This window comes from Neovison vison, chromosome 2 (genome assembly GCF_020171115.1).
Source record: "Neovison vison isolate M4711 chromosome 2, ASM_NN_V1, whole genome shotgun sequence".
NCBI lineage: Eukaryota > Metazoa > Chordata > Mammalia > Carnivora > Mustelidae > Neogale > Neogale vison.
The window spans coordinates 196,059,670-196,073,127 of record NC_058092.1 but is presented as its reverse complement, the minus strand read 5'-3'; the positions used below and the strand labels follow the sequence as shown (position 1 = coordinate 196,073,127).

The window sequence follows — 13,458 nt, the reverse complement described above, 5'->3', positions numbered from 1 at the left end:
AAAAGAAAAAAATACATACAGTTTAATAAAAGACATGTCACAAACGACGATATGCTAACGGCAAATAAACATATGTGAAGGTGCTCAACAAACAGTTATTAAAAAACACAAGACAAAAATCTCAGTGAAATACTCTACCCCCACCAGAATAGCAAAAATGCAAAAAGACAGACAGCACCAAAAGAAAATGGAATTTCTAGAATGCTCATTTTCTACCAGTGGGACTGTAAACTGGTACAACAACTTTGGAAAACTAACAGCATCTGAAGCCATATACATAAATACCCAATAGTTCAGTGGTGCTTCTCCTACATATTTCACCAACAGAAATGCATAAATGTTTACCCAAAAATATGCAACAAAATCTTTCCAATAGTAGCAGTTGCTAGAAACAAGAAACAACCTGAATGTCAATCAATAGCAAGATAAAGTAAGTTGTACTACCTTCACACAAAGAAATATTATAAAATAAGAAACAAACTATAAAAAGTATAAAATGTTGCATAAAAGAAGTCAGACATAAAATAGGCATGTTTATAATTCTACTTATACGAAGTATAGGCAAAACTAATCTATGGTGATATATATCAAAGCAGGGGCACCTCTGGGGGTCGGGTTGAGAGAATGACTGAAAAGCACAGGAAACATTCTGGGATGACAGAAATATTCTTTATCACAATGTGGTGTGACATTATATACAAACATTCAAAATTCTCTGTGCTGCATGACAAATATTTATGCATTTTATTTAATGTGAATTACACCTCAACAAAACACTATTTGTATTTAAACCAAAAAATAATAATAATAACCTAGATTCTAGATAATTGCTATGCAAAGTAGTCAGTCTACAAACTGTTGGGGTTCAAGACAAGATAAGGAGCTTCCACCACAATGCATATCAACACACTGTTTTTTTCAAAAAGAAAGTTTTATTGTGAAAATAGTATCAACTAAACTAAAGAGTGGGTTGAACTAAACTGTTGTAATAACACAGTTGATTCACATTCTTAATGAAAGCTCCTTATCTTGAAGCTCTCCCCACCTGGGCTGGAAGGAGCACTGTTGCAGAGAACAACCATGATGGTGGTTGGGGAACTGGAGGTGAGGCGGGTGGGGGGAATGAGGGGATGGGACAGACATGGGCTTTGGTGAGAGGGATAGGGAGGCCAAGAAAAATGAGAATATGTTAAAGTTCTTTTTGGATTAAGTTTTAAATATTTATTTAAACTATTCTAGGCAAAAAAAAAAAAAAAGGCAATTAAAAATAGTTAAGATGGGAGAATGTTGTCCAAGTATATCAGTAAATGCAAACATAAAAGGACTAAACTCACTGGTTAGAAGACAGAGAAATTATAATTTTAAAAAAGTTATAACCTATTTGCTATGTATCAAAAAGTTCATAGTAAAAAGTTGGAACATACAGAAATAAAATTGATAAAATATACTAACATCTGAAAAAAAAGGCCTTAAGAGAAAAAGGGTAATGAGAAATAGAGATCACTAAATTATGACTTAAGTCCAATTTCAGCAAAAAAACAATTCTAAACAGGTACACACCTAACAAAATACCCTCAAAATACAAGAAGCAAAAAACTGGTAGAATTTTAGGGGGAAAAGAAAAAATAATCCTCTATTACAGTAGGAGATCTTAACACTTTTTTCAACATCTGCCATCAATTCTCCATCCTTTCTCAGACTGTTTTCCTCTTATATCAGAAGCTCTGAGATCTTAAGATCTAGGTGCATTCTGAACTCTTTTAAAGGAATCATTAAGTTTATAGGAACAGTGAACTGAAAAATGTCAGGTACTAAGTGGATTATTACTGCCATCTGCTGGACACAATGTTCATTCCCATTTTGATCACACTTGCTTTAAAAAGTCCTAGTAAGAAAGCACATCCTGTAATTGTCTCTAAACTTTTCTCTAATGAGATAGAGATACTCTCCCTAAATTAAATATGTGTACTCTCTATGTCTGTGCAATTTAACAATTCTCTGGTAATAATGCTTAGTTTTTCTAAGTCACAGATTTATGAGAGTACAGAAAATTACATTGCCTAAAACCTACTTGGACTTTAGTATATCCACGAAGACTACCAATTTTCCATACAGTTACTGGAAAATCATATTTTATTTTATATTCTGAGTAATTACAATGAGTCACTTCAAACATACCAACTACACTTTACTCATAGAGCATATTAGCCACATTACTGCAATGTCTCTTAAAATATGCACATAATAATGTATGGTAGATCTCCTAGGGCTCACCCACATCTGGTTCCTTTGCCTTCCAGGTACACAGGAAAATTACACTTCTTGCCCAGTTACTACTAATCTTAAATTACAGTCAATAGGTTGTGAGTAAAAATACAATGTACCACCTGCAGGCCCCAGCAAGTAATTGCAAACATTCTTCCTCTACAACAGTGACCTTTTGATGGGACCTCAAAAGGTAATGGTGAAGCCACCTTCTTTTGGTGATGGTGAAGATGGTGAGAGGAAAGCAGCTTAGAACACTGAAGTTGCTCCACAGAGTCTTCCAGACCCACAACAGAGTTTGGAAGAGTAAAAAATAAGCTTTTATTGTGTTAAGCCACTGAGTTGGCACTTAAACGTTAACTTCAGCATAGCTTAGCCCTGGATTTTTCAAAAGTGGCACTACTGACATCTTTGGCTGGGTAATCCTTTGCTGTGGATACTACTATAGAGCATTAAGAAGCATCCCTGGCATCTTCCCACTATTTGTCAGTGCACCCCTCAATATGACAACCAAAAAAATTGCATCCAGACATTGCGTTCCTCCCCAAATTTGAGAACCACTAGCCTACCTTAACCTCAATACAGTATATCTATCCATATATGCGTGTACATAATGTATGAGAGTGTATTTAACTCATGCCATGTGACACAAATATATGGTTTATTATGTATTAAGGTCAGATGTTTTGTAGGCTCTTAACAGATACAAAATTTCTTTCTTAAACTAGGAGAGCTATTTATAAACTTAAAAAAATCCAAGCAGTATTACAAGTCTTTTCATAGTAAGGTAAACAAAATGTTTCAAAAGTATATATAAATTCATACGTACTATGCTGTTCATTTCTGAGGACTCATAACTCCCAACTGGATGGACATTTCCAATGGGCTCCAAACCCTCTTCATCCCACATGTATGTTCCATCAGAGCTATCAGATGGAGAGAGCTCAAATGAAGAACCAGCTCTGTAATCAGTATCTGGTGAAATCAAGTTGCTCCCAGAAGTATGTTTTGTACATTCACTCCTGTCTTCAATTTTTTTTTTAAGAAGAAAAAGGGGAAAAAAGTTATTAATTCATAGAAATATATTTCTCAGCTTCTGAAAATATTCACTCTAATAACTTAATATAGCAAAATAACTGGCAAAAAAGTACTAGTAATTATAGCATTTTCTAAATCCTAAACAATAAAAAAAATCAAGAGATAAAATCTTAAATAACCTACTGAAATGTTTCCCAATACACATAAAGAAAGTTCATTGAGCCATCTTTCACTTCTGCAACATTTCTAGAATTATAAATAAATTATAAATAAAGCTTCACATTCTTTTAATATTTCCTAAGATATTTCTTTTACACACTGGCCAGGAAACTCCTTTCTCTGTGTTTATCATTTAACTTTGCAGTTGCCACCTTATAAGAGAAACACTTGTTCTGGCATTCACTTCTAACTAAAAGACCCTCAGACAGTCAAGGGTTTATGCATATCTCTAGGCATGGCCTACACTCTTGACCAGATCACATACCTACACCCAATCCCTTCAGTTTGCTCTGTTTTCAGGCTACTTGGGCACAAAGAGATATTTTCTCCAGAATTTTAGTACCAGGATGACCAAGTATAAGAGGAAATATTTAAGAGGTACTAATCTCACTTTCCTCAGTTAAAAAAATAAAGTTCCTCTGAGTTTGCTAAACAAGAAATCTAAGCTCTATTTTTAAAAAGTGAAAAATTTCTAGGATAAAAACACTCATTAGACTGGACATAACCTATATTATTATTAGCTCATTTACCTTTCGGCACACCTTCACTCTAAACACATAGCATCTATTACTATAAAGGAAGAGACAGTTTAAAATGGCATGCCACTGTTTAGGGAAGAGGGGGAAAAGAAAAAAATCTGAAGCAGTAGGAATAGGCCTCTACATGAAAGTCACAGAAGAACAAAGGTAAGATATATTAGGGAAGAGTATTTTTATCATTGTTTTAAATAGTGAAAAATAAGTCTGAGAGCAAAAGTCACAGGAAGATAAAAGTTGCCCCACCTCAATTTTATTTAGATCCATCCCAACACAATAATTGACAGCATCTTGGAATTAATCAAAAGGTAATCCCAAGTGTAAGTTCAATTATATTATCTATGAAAAAGCAAACTTAAGAATATTAATATTTACCAGAGACACTTATATCTATCCACTCGTCAGTTTTATTTTTTTCATTTTCCTTGGGGGAATCAAATATATCCTTTGGTGGTACATTTTCATGCTTTTCTTCTTTGAGAGAAATTTCCTCTGGAGTTATTCTAGTTCTGTTGGAGTCTTCTATATCTATAAAATCATCACTAAAGTCTTCACTTAAATCATTCTTATCAGAAGATGACAAAGATGACAAGGAAATATCATCTACATCATCACTCAGGTATCTAATTTTAGCATTATGCTTCATGGTCTGGTCATTTTCTGTTCTATAACTATCGTTTTCAATTAGTTCTTGGTCCTTATTAGTAGCTCCATCCTTAGCCATAAGTTCAGCATCTTCTTCTACACATGGATCAGCAGGTGAATTTTTATTACCATCAACTGTGATAGTGCCAGAAAATGGAGGTCGGCTAGATTTCAGTAGAGAGGGATGAACCATCCTATAACCCAAAGTGGAAGTTACACCTGGGCCATTTGGTAAAGCCAACTTCTTTCCACCAGCAGCATAAGGCCTATTAAATCCATACCCTAGGTGATCATTCCCATTGAGCACTTCTGACTGCCGGGAATTTCTTGCTAGCATACTTGACCTCAGAGGCACTCTAATGGGTAGCTGTTGGTTCTGATAAGGCTTTGTAAGATCTGCAGCTCTATTGAAGGAATGTGATCTGGTTATAGATGAAGGTGGAAGGAATGAATTCTGAATGGAATGTGAAAAACTTTGTGACCTTACCATTTTTTCACAAGTAAGAGATTTAATATTGTCTAGGGATTGTGCTAAGACTTCTCCAGAACTGCTTCTTGTGGCACAGGAGTTTGCTCTAGGCCTTTGTATGCTACCAGCTGAACGGTTTCCATACAATCCATTCAACTGCGATTTTGGAGCACTGACTGAAGAATATGAAGTCCTTCCTAATAATGTGCCTTTGGTGAATTTACCCAAACTAGATGGTCCAGACAAAGACTTTTGGTTTAACTCCTCCGTAGATGACACAAACATAGTGGATGGCTTTGCTAACTTTGATGTGAGTAAAGAAATACTTTTCAAGCCTCCCTTTATCCCATTTTTATCAAAAATTCCTTGAGTAGGTGCATGTTTTTCAGGATCAATTACTTTATCGTGTGACGTTTGAGTACTGTTACGGTCTTCAACACTTTGCGCACTGAGTTGGTATTTAGTTGCTGTTCTCCAATTAAATGAATGGGATGATGGGCAATCAGAGCCATTATTCTTTATGTAACTTTTGACGTTGCTACTCTTGGAAGTTCCCAATAAATTAACAGGTGTCCCATTTGACATTGGCTGCAGTGTACTCCTCACAGATTTTGTTCCATACTTTGGCAGTTTGGAACCCAAAAATGTCTTGATTTGTGTTTTTTCTTCCATGAGCTATAAGATGCATTTGTTCTTAAAATCTGACAGAATCTGAGGAGACAAAAAAGTACATTAAACATTCCTAAATAAGCAGAATTACATGGGTTATTATATAAGAATATATACTCATAGACAATGACATGCACCAAAACCTATTATGATTCCTACAAAATTCTTAATAAATATTGAGTGCAGGAATTAAATTAATAAATTAATGTTAGGAGAAAGTAAAGAACATTTTTATAAACACTTTTTTAAACTTGGGCTATGCATAATGATAACAAATTCCAAAATTAATAAAACCAGACTGTCAATTCTGACTGAATTTTGAAAAAAAGAAATACTTCTACAGAAAACACATCTTCCAATTTCCAATCCATGTTATTTTTTTCACTTTGGACAATATTATCTCCTTTAAGATAAGAAAATGTTATTTGTTATTTTTTAAAGTATATGTAATCTTATAAAAACTGGAATACATTTTAAAAGTTCATTACTAAAATCACAGTAGGGTATAGGAAAAAAATAAAATAGCACCAAAAATTTTTTTCTGACATTAACAGTAGAGATATCAGGTATCATTTTAAGCAACTATCTCAAACAAATTTCCAACTGGTAATATAAATAGATACTACAGTAGGATCATGGTGAAAAGTATAATGGTTTTAATAAAGTTGGTTAGTCCACTAATCTCAACCTCTCAAATTTATTTTAAAGGTAACACAGAACAACAAACACAAAAAGGTTCAATGAACAGACAAGAACATAAAACTGAAACACTTACTGTCCTTTATTTAACTGTTTAATAAAGTATGACATATTCAGGGTCACATGATGAGATCACAAAGATGAAATAGAAATATTAAAATGCTTATCCTAATATTAATAGAAATACAATATGCTATATGCTTACTGCTCACTATATGCTCATTGTGATTATATAAAAATTCTACAAAAGCATACACAAGTACAAAATGTGAATAAAAGAAAAATACACACCCTACGGTCACTGATGGTTTTTAAAATTATGTATCTTGAAACATCATATGTTGTCAGTTATTTTTTTAGTAAAAAAATAAAACAAAAAAACAAAACCTGATTCAAAGCCATACCTATACTTTAAAAATTGAGAGTTTCTGAAGTATGTGTGTTATTTTTTTTTTTTTAAGATTTTATTTATTTATTTGAGAGAGAGAGAGTGTGAGAGAGAGCATGAGCGAGGAGAAGGTCAGAGAGCGAAGCAGACTCCCCATGGAGCTGGGAGCCTGATGTGGGACTCGATCCCGGGACTCCAGGATCACGCCCTGAGCCGAAGGCAGTCGTCCTACCAACTGAGCCACCCAGGCGTCCCAGTATGTGTGTTATTAATTAAGTCAAAAGTAAGTATTTAGGAAATCATACAGACATTCAAGTTGCTGGAGTGAAGCAGAATTACAGAACTTCCTATCCCCAATAACTAATAAAAAAGAAAGGATATATATATATGTGTGTGTATGAATATAATTTTTAGCCAAAAACTCACCAGCTTCAAACAAAAATTGTTTAAACTAAGCACCTCTATACTTTAAAAAGTAGTGGACAGAGAAAGATTCTGAACAATGAGGTTTGGCTCCTAGCATTATGACACTGACTGAAAGCAGAAATGGGGAAAATAGGTGAGTTGATAAACTCCAAAGTTTTAATAAACATCCTCTAGTTTGGATAGAAATACCTGGTTTGGCATGCTATAGGAAAGTCCAGGAAAACAACTTTGGCACAGAACAAGGCACTGTTCTGACTTGAGGGGAGGGTCTAAAGCCCCTCAAATTATACTACACAGGATAGAGTGAGGCCAGTATACATTTAACAAAACCTAAGGAGACAGGAAAGCCTGGAGCACCAGAAGAGTTCTTCCCACACCGCCTTATATCCTTCAACCACAAAGAAGCAGACAGAACAGCATACAACTGCTCAAAAGGTGTCCTGAAGGTGTGCAGTAAAAGAAAGAGACAAAATCACAGCTAAGGTGAAAAAGGTATCAATGGGAATTCACCCAGGTTCTATCAACGGCAAGTACAAGTCTTGGTCTAGCTATTCAAGTCTCTACCTAGAAAGATAAAAAGAAATGGCCACACAACCTTATAAACAAGGGAGTAGAAGCAAGGAAAAAAACAAATTATGACTATGGCAAGCAGAACAAAGGAACACAACAAGAATTCAAAGATAAAAAACAAAACAGGTAAGTTTAAATCAGCTAAGGAAATCAATTAGGAAGTAAAGAACCCAAGATGGAAAATCAAACTAATTGGCAAGGAGAAAAGTCCTAAAATAACATGAATACTGAGGAGAAAAATGCCCTGGAGGGATTAATAAATTATATTATAAAGTCTTTTAAAGCCGCTCTGTTCTGATTAGCTTACAGAGATAAATATGTATTTATATAAAATGATTATCAAAATTCCCAGAAAATAAGAAAATTGATCTTCTAATATTTGTTTTTTAAATGTTCAGTTAATCTTATTTTTTAAAGATTTTATTTATTTAGTTGACAGAGAGATCACAAGTAGGCAGAGAGGCAGGCAGAGAGAGAGGAGGAAGCAGGCTCCCTGCTGGGCAGAGAGCCCCATGCAGGGCTTGATCCCAGAACCCGGAGATCAGGACCTGGGCCAAAGGCAGCTGCTTAACCCACTGAGCCACCCAGGCGCCCAACAGTTAAACTCTTATAGCACAGATCTGATCATATCCTTCCCTTCTACTGATTAAAAACCATGCATGGGGGACGCCTGGGTGGCGCAGTTGGTTGGACGACTGCCTTCGGCTCAGGGCGTGATCCTGGAGTCCCGGGATCGAGTCCCACATCAGGCTCCCAGCTCCATGGGGAGTCTGCTTCGCTCTCTGACCTTCTCCTCGCTCATGCTCTCTCTCACACTCTCTCTCTCTCAAATAAATAAATAAAATCTTAAAAAAAAAAAAAAAAAAAAAACCATGCATGGACCAGGAATAACAAAATAAAACCCCAAATCCACTACAGAGATTAAACTTCTCCATTTGGTTCTACACTCTTTGCAGTACTATACATTCAAGCCAAGATACACTGTTGGACATTCCCCAAAATCTATTCTGTATTTTCTACCTTCTGTGCCTTTACTCTTGTAAAGACCACCTTAAAGGCCCCACCCTCAAAGTTCAAAATCTCTACACCCACAAAACTTTCCAGTTAAAACTGATTTCTCATCTTTCTCTATTCCCTTCACATCAATAATATAGTTGAGTCTGTCTTATATTGTGGGCATGTCTAGTTGACCTGTTCGAAAATAAACCTGTTAAGAGCATAAGCTAAGTGTTATATACTTCGTGGCCTGTCACAGGACCACGAATTTGAAAGATTCTCAACTTTTAAGTTAATTCATAATCTCTTAGCACAAGTTAATTTAATAAATACTAAATCAAGACTGAAAAACAACTTTGTTTTGTGTATCTGTGATTAACTGGTAGCAGCTTCCTCGAGGATTATGTTGAAGAAGATTCTGAAGAAAATCTAGACTCTAAGATAAATTATCATGATCAAATAGCAATATATGCCATGACCAGAAAAAGGGACAGGGGCAGTATCCATGTGAGATTACTGCCATCCCATTTTTTATAACAGTCTTTACCACAAAACATACTTCCACAACTATAAACACTTTCAGGATAACCATAAGGAAACCGATAACGATATTAGATATAAGGGTCATTTTGCAAATCACTAAATAACACACATTAAAAATTCTGTCCTCTGGTGAGTCAGTCTATGAGTCAGAGAGGCTTTAACATTTCCCTGCCTATCACAAGTAGTCTAAGGACAGAACATTCTATTCTTTCTCTTCTCTATTTCTTTATTTTACTGTCTAAAATGAGAATACTATATATTACCTCCCAGGAATATATTAAGTATTAATAACTTAGAGGTACAAGAGAAGCCTACAAGAAAGACACACTACTATTACAAAGTGTGTTTGGGGTGCCACCACTCAGAACAAAAACAAGAAAAATTTATTAGAACCTGAATGCACTATTTCCTTTCAAGAGTACTTATTGATTTCTAAATGCAAAATGACTGTAATAAACAAAATCAATCATCTTGGGTTGTGGTCTTAAAGTAATCTGATGGCTCAACTGTAAAGCTTGCATATCTGCTTATATTATGAATACTGTCACTTCATTAGTTGACTGACTACCTATTATCTTTAAATATTCATGAAAATTTCTCTTATATTTGCTTACATAACTATGAAATGAAATAAAACAAACATTGTGAGTCCGCCTCATTTTAGTAGCTTATGCTACCTCTGATGAACTTTCCCTGATATGCAGTCTGTTAAGTGATTAAAGAATGCAGTCATAACAATTTGAAAAAGTACATGCTGGCTACAAAATGTAATGATTCCATCTCTCTGAAACATTTCAATATTGTCAGTGAGCTTTAATTTAATGCTGAACAAAGAATAATACCTGGCACAGGGCTTGGAAATGTCTGAGATTTTCTGATTTAATTTCTGTAAAATGATTTTTGAAATATAGGCACATTATAGTATTGGTATTTCACATTTAAAAGAATTTTCAAAACTATATATAAATTCTTTTTTAAAAAATGAGTAAATCAGGGGCACCTGGGTGGCTCAGTTGGTTAGGCTTCCAACACTTGATTTTGGCTCAGGTCATGATCTCTGTCCTGGGATCCAGCCCCATATTGGGTTCTGTGCTCAGTGGGGAGTCTGCCTGAGACTCTTATTCTCCATCTCCAACTTCCCCTCCCCGCATAAATAAGTAAATAAATCCAGTAAATCAAGGTTTTGGGGGGGGGGTTGGTTTTTGCTTGTATGTTTCATGCTTTTAAAAGGAATCCACAATAGGATGGGAAGAGAAAAGTAAAAGCAAACTTTACTGAGCATTTACATGTTAGGTATCAGGCTTACCACCCCCTCCTTGTTTAATCTTCATAACATTGTGGATGTCCTCCCATATTAAATCGATAAACCGAGATTTGGAAAGGGTAAAATACTTGTCCAAAAATTTGTAAAGTACTGAAAAGGATTCAGGTTCAAGTCTACCTGATTCCAGGATCCACACAGACTGCCTTTCTGACAAAGGAATGAAATATTCTTTTTTTTTTTTTTTTTTTTTTTTTTTTAGATTTACTTGAGTGAGGTAGAGAAAGAGAGAAAAAGAGCACATGCAGGAGTAGGACAGGGTAAGAGGCAGAGGGAGAGAATCTCCAGCAGACTACCCACAGAGCACAGAGCCAGACATGGGGCTCAGCAGATCCCAGAATCCAGAGATCATGACCCTAGCTGAAATCAAGAGACTGAAGCTTAACTGACAGAGCCACCCAGGCACCAGGAATGAAATATTCTGAGAGGCTTACTGAGAAGTACAAGAGTGAAGGAAGGAATTGGATAATTAAGGCTAAGGAAGCATACAGACTGCTAAGAACCTAGGTATAATTAAATGAGAAGTTTTGAGAGCAATAGTAGAAGCTTTCACCTTTTCAAACTCCTTTCACATCCATTACCTTATCATCTGAGGAACCACCCACTCACATTCTTTTTTTAGTTTTTCAAACAGCTTTTTGGGAGGTATGAACTACCTGAATTTTGGGGATTTACACAGGCATAAATTCACTACTGAGACCCAGAGCAATTAACTGAACAGCAATGCTGATGACTGCATACCCCTAACTAGTCACTTCTTAATATGTGCTTTCACATTCAGATAAATATATCTTAATTTAAAAAAAAAATTTTTTTTAATTTAAAAATTTTTTAACCTTGTGTTACTCAACCTATTCCCCCAAATCCCCTTCTGCCCTGTTTCTCCTAGCTTTCATCTGTGGCATAAACCGATTTGAAGGCCTGATTACAATAATCAAATGAACAAAAATGACACCTTCAGCCAAAAGTAAAGGTTTAAAACAGTACTTCATTCCTTGCAGATTGCTTATGGTTCTAAAAAGACCACACCAAGCGCAATACAAAGCCCCATTATTGTAACAAGCTGACTTTTTTGTCCTCCAGCTACAGCTTGTTAGGCAGATTGGGATCAAAGCAACTTGTGAAAGTGAGGCTTTAAATTAATTTGTGGCTTAGGAACATTAAATAATGTTATTGAATGTAGATTCAAGGCATATTACTTTCTTAAGTTTTAGTTTAAGGAACAGGAGAATACTAGCAGATAAAGAGGAACCAGAAGCTCCCCTGGCCAAACCACAAAAATTCTCTCCAAATTTTACCATTTAGTTCCAATAAACTTAAATAACTGTGTGGGGCATGCAAATGACACTAGGGTGCTGGGTTAAGTAAAGATGATAAGTGCCAAGCTGCTTGAATAATGGCCAAGCCTAACACCTGAGTAGTTGCACTGCCTTTTAAAGATTTGTTATTTATTTGACAGGTAGACAGAGAGGCAGGCAGAGAGAGAGGAGGAAGCAGGCTCCCTGCTGAGCAGAGAGCCTGATACAGGGCTCCATCCCAGAACGCTGGGATCATGAGCTGAGCCAATGCAGGGCTGGATCCCAGGACCCTGAGATCATGACCTGAGCTGAAGGCAGAAGCTTTAACCCACTGAGCCACCAGGCACCCCGTTGCACTGCCTTTTAAAATAGTATACAGGTATAACAATTAACCATAGACATTTTATAAAACACCGAGTATTTTTAAAAAATCACAGCATGCAATCCTTTAGCTTTTTGATATATTTAGGACATGCTCAAGCAAAATTCCTAAATTAAATAGGCATTGAGAACAGGGTTATAGAGAATCAAGGGTCAGGCAGAAGGGTGACAGGGCTAACATTAAAACAGATGGATCATTGCTAGGCTATAAGTTCAAGGATGGCACAGACTGTGTCTGATATACCAGCATACATTACCAACCCTAAGCTTGTTCAGTATATGGCAGACACTCAATAAATACCCCCAAAATGAAACATTTTGTTAAGATTTAGATGTACTAAGGGGTGCCTGGGTGGCTCAGTCATTAAGTGCTGTCTCTGGTCATGATCTGGGAGTCCTAGGATCCAGCCCCGCATAAGGCTTCCTGTGGAGCAGGATTCTCCCACTCCCGTTCCCCCTGCTTGTGCTTCCTCTCTTGCTGTATCTCTCTCTGTCAAATAAATAAATAAAATCTTTAAAGAAAAAAAAAAAAGATTTAGATGTGCTGAAAGAATATAATGGAAAAATAAATTTTAGTAGTAATTTTGACTTAATAGAATACATCATAATTTACAAAAAGAGCTAACTATTGGTTACATGCAACAATACAGATGAATTTAGCAAGATCCTTTAAGCAAATGAGCTAGTTATTTAAGAGTACATATAGTGTATGATTCCATTTATAGAAAGATCAGAATGTCACTTCCACTTAGGATGCAGAAAGCTGCAATGACTATTACTACTACCTAACAACCTGGTTGTTACCCAATAATCTTTAAAATCCTAACTTTTCTTGAGCCCATCAGAGAGCCAACATCAAAAGACAACCAAATGAACCAAATTCCATTGGAACCTCCAAGAAGAGACAAGACTTTTTTTTTATGTTATATTTTCTTTTCATTATTAATACATAATGTATAATTTATCCCAGAGGTACAGGTCTGTGAATCATCAGG

General features: G+C 35.7%; 1 protein-coding gene across 9 annotated transcripts in view; it reads right to left on the bottom strand.

Annotated features, from left to right (window-relative positions):
- CCSER2 (coiled-coil serine rich protein 2) overlaps positions 1-13,458 on the bottom strand; it is a 193,678-nt gene that overhangs the window by 141,564 nt on the left and 38,656 nt on the right. For all 9 annotated transcript variants that reach the window (XM_044239966.1, XM_044239970.1, XM_044239964.1 and 6 more), the window contains 2 exons: positions 4,434-5,883; positions 3,095-3,291 (listed from right to left, as the gene is read on the bottom strand). In XM_044239966.1, the coding sequence (XP_044095901.1) occupies positions 3,095-3,291; positions 4,434-5,844 (1,608 nt within the window). In that variant the 5' untranslated portion in view covers positions 5,845-5,883. The remainder of the gene's footprint in view (positions 1-3,094; positions 3,292-4,433; positions 5,884-13,458) is intronic.